Source organism: Erythrolamprus reginae, chromosome 2, assembly GCF_031021105.1.
Source record: "Erythrolamprus reginae isolate rEryReg1 chromosome 2, rEryReg1.hap1, whole genome shotgun sequence".
NCBI classification, from domain to species: Eukaryota; Metazoa; Chordata; class Lepidosauria; order Squamata; family Dipsadidae; genus Erythrolamprus; species Erythrolamprus reginae.
In genome coordinates this window covers 40859115-40862867 of record NC_091951.1, presented here as the reverse complement: position 1 = coordinate 40862867, position 3753 = coordinate 40859115, and the positions used below count along the sequence as shown (strand labels likewise).

The 3753-nt window shown below is 42.0% G+C and overlaps 1 protein-coding gene across 1 annotated transcript; it reads right to left on the bottom strand.

Moving 5' to 3' along the window:
* Nucleotides 1–2383: 2383 nt before the first annotated feature.
* On the bottom strand, nt 2384–3322 carry LOC139158387 (olfactory receptor 2G3-like). Its single transcript, XM_070735691.1, has one exon. The coding sequence runs from the start codon at nt 3320–3322 to the stop codon at nt 2384–2386; it is 939 nt and encodes a 312-aa protein (XP_070591792.1).
* Between the last annotated feature and the right edge of the window lie 431 nt (nt 3323–3753).

The window sequence follows — 3753 nt, the reverse complement described above, 5'->3', positions numbered from 1 at the left end:
GGCTGCATTATTGTTGTCTCTGGCTGTTCCAATGGAAACTTCTGGGTGTTGATCTAGGTGTTGGCCCTGTGTGTCTGCCTGACTTGGGCCCTCCTACCCAAGTAGTCATTTTGAGTTGTCTCTGGTGGCCATAGGATGGGAGCATCGATTCATCCATGTAGTTGGTCTATGTGGCAACGCCATAGTCTCCCATCCTCTAACTCTATTTTGTAAGACTTGGGCCCAGAGGTGGGGGGGGGAATGCAGTGGAGTAGCAAAAATGGAGCTCCACCCCAGAGCACCCAATTTGCACTGAAAGTTGTTGAAAGAAAATGCATAAGCCACACCCACAGTGTTGTAGCAAAATTTTTGACAGCCCTTCACTGCTTGGGCCCAATTATTTCTATGACCCTGCCGGATATCCAGAGGGTCCCTTCAGTGTAATTGTGAGTGTAAATGTTGTCCCTTATTTTACTGGTTGAATCTGGTGGCATTTGAGCTAAGTAGCTTGGGTGAAGGCGGTCCAAATTTGACCTGAATTGCCTGCCTATTAATAACTTTGTGGGGCTCCTATTTGTGGTGGCACTAGGTATAATGTTTTGGACCATCAGAGATTTGTCAATTCTGGTCTGCCAATCCCTGGGGCCAATCTAGTTAGGGCCCTTCTTGGCTCATCGAACCATCTTCTCGACCAGTCCATTGCTGTTTGGGTGGAATGGTGTGACAAAGACATGTTTAATCCCTTCTTAAGATAGGAATATTTTGAACTGTGTGGCGGTGAACTGAAGCCTGTCAGAGATCAATATGTCTAGAAGGCCATGGATGGTGAATAGGCTGATTTTGGAAAAACAGCAAAGGGAAGAAATAGCCACTTTTCTCCAGTTTAAGTGCAAAAGCAACAAGCAGACATGGAGGCAGTGAGAGGAATATGGGGACATAGCAATAGCAATACGATTTAGACTTATATACCGCTTCATAGTGCTTTTACAGCCCATGCTAAGAAGTTTACAGAATCAGCCTATTGCCCCCAACAATCTGGGTCCTCATTTTACCCACCTGGGAAGGATGGAAGGCTGAGTCCTTGAGCCAGTGGTGAGATTTGAACTGCTGAACTACAGCTACTAGTTAGCTGAAGTAGCCTGCAGGGCTGCACTCTAACCACTGTGCCACCCCAGGCTCTTGCTCCCAAGTCAATGTCTTAGGGTGGAGCCTTTCCTCATATTCCTCTCGCTGCCCCCATGGATGCTTGCTGCTTTTGCACTTTTTATTTTGTATTTTATTTTGTCACAAAGTTTGCATATACCATATATATACATATACTGTATATACATGACGGTCTTGGCATATTCGGGTTTCTTCCCGTGTAGGATTTGGAAATTTCTGGCGACGTTTCGACGAGGTCCCACTTGTCATCTTCAGGCTGGTGCTTCTGTCCTTGTTCTAGGGCGAAGAACAAGGACAGAAGCACCAGCCTGAAGACGACGAGTGGGACCTCGTCAAAACGTCGCCAGAAATTTCCAAATCCTACACAGGAAGAAACCCGAATATGCCAAGACCGTCATACCTGTACCCGTGAAAATCTACGAAAACAAATATATATACAAATATATACATATACCATATACACATATATACATATATACATATAACATAGTATCAAAACGTTACACTTATACATTTATTCAAAATGCCATAAACTAATATTCTAAATTTGCACTTTTTATACTTTTATCTCCCATCTGTTTTCCTTTTATATTTCAAACCCCTCCCTCCATCTCTCCTCTACCTTATTTCTTTCTCTCTATCTCTCTCTTGCCTACTTCCTTCATGCCTCTTTCCCCTTCCTTTCTACTTCCTCTTCCTCCCTCTTCTCCTTCCCTGAGTACTTTTCGTCCTAATCCTTTACGTGGTTATCAGACAAGTAATTCAAGACCCTGATTTCATTCCAAGATTGGTGCTATTCTTAAACTTACAGCTTCTCTTTATCGAGATTTAAATATATAATATTTTCTTCTACGTATATCTACTATTACCTAGTATTGCCTCCTTACCTCCTATTTTTGTCATCTGGGTCTAGCTTTTTAATTTTCAATTATCTTTCTCATTATTCACTACTGCTTATCTTCTGAACTTATTCAATATCTCTTCTTAATTTAGGCCGTACTCTTAGGCGGAGTCGTTTTTGTGGACATAGATATTAGAGCTGCCTCTCCTGCAAGAAGCAGGCGGGGAGAGAGAGCGAGGGAGGGGGAGAGAGAGAGAAAGAAAGAGGAAGAGAGAATGTTTATTATGCATGTTTATTATGCAAAAGAGAGAGAAAAGAAAATACAATGAGAAGTACCATAAGAATAACAAATAAAGAGCATTACTCTTGAATATTGAAATGCAGCTTCGATCCATGGGTTTAGCTCTTCTTCATTAGTCTTCGGAGAGCCTTATGCACTTCTTTGTTCCTCAGAGTGTAGATCAGTGGGTTAAGCATGGTGTTCACAAAGGTATAGAAAAGAGACGTTAGCTTGACTTCATCAGCGGAAGAGGTGGAGCGAGGCAGAACATAACTGAAAAAGGCTGTGCCATAGAAGAGCCAGACCACCATCAAGTGGGACAAACAAGTGTTAAAGGCCTTCTTCCTGCCCTCAGCTGAACGGATCCTCAGCACAGCAGCTACTATATAGCCATAAGAGACCATAATGAGACTGACTGGGATTAGAACATACACCGCGCTAATAGAAAGTATCACAATTTCATTCAATGTAGTGTCAACGCAAGCCAATTTAACAAAGGCAGGGAGCTCACAAAAGAAATGATCTATCTGGTTTCGCTCACACAGTGGAAGCCTAAGAATTATCACAATATGAACCAGTGAGATGCTGAAGCCACTTATCCAGCAAACAGCTGCCATTGTGAAACACAGAAAATGGGTCATAATGGTAGTGTAGTGCAGTGGATGACAGACGGCGGCATAGCGATCATAGGCCATGACAGCTAGCAAAGTACACTCCGTGGCACCCAGAGCAAGGGAGATGTACAGCTCAACCACACAGGCACCATAGGAGATAGTCTTGCTTTTTCTCCAGAAATTTACCAGCATGTGAGGCCCAAGGCTGGTGGTGAAGCAGAGGTCGAGGAAGGAAAGATTGCTGAGGAAGAAATACATGGGGGTGTGGAGGCCTGGATCTAGTCTTGATACCACAATGATGGTTGTGTTGCCCAAGAGTACCATCAAATAGCAGACAAGAACAAGGGCAAAGAGTGACATCTCCAACCGTGGCCGGTCAGACATTCCCAGTAAGATGAATTCTCCTTGGTAGCTTTGGTTTCCCCATGAGAGTTCCTTGTTCATTGTCTATGCACATTGGAACAAATAATGACATACTAAGAGAACTTTGTCCTCAGTAATCGGGATTAAATTTAATTAGTGCACTCTATGAAAATGATTGGCAGCCCATATTCATTGACACTGCTTTCTCAACCATCACATGCCTTAACAACCACAAGGGTATTATATAATAATAATAATAATAATAATAATAATAATAATAACAACAACAACAACAGCAGCAGCAGCAGCAACAACAATAACAACAACAACAACAACAACAACAATAATAATAATAATAATAATAATAATAATAATTTATTAGATTTGAATGCTGCCCCTCTCCGAAGACTCGGGGTGGCTCACCACAATAATAAAACAATATTACAATGAAACACATCTAATATTAAAAACATCTAAACCTCCATCATTTAAAACCATGCTGCAGACCCATA

Excerpts from the sequence above, each read along its gene's own strand:
- LOC139158387 (XM_070735691.1), bottom strand. The coding sequence starts at position 3,322 with ATGAACAAGGAACTCTCATGGGGAAACCAAAGCTACCAAGGAGAATTC.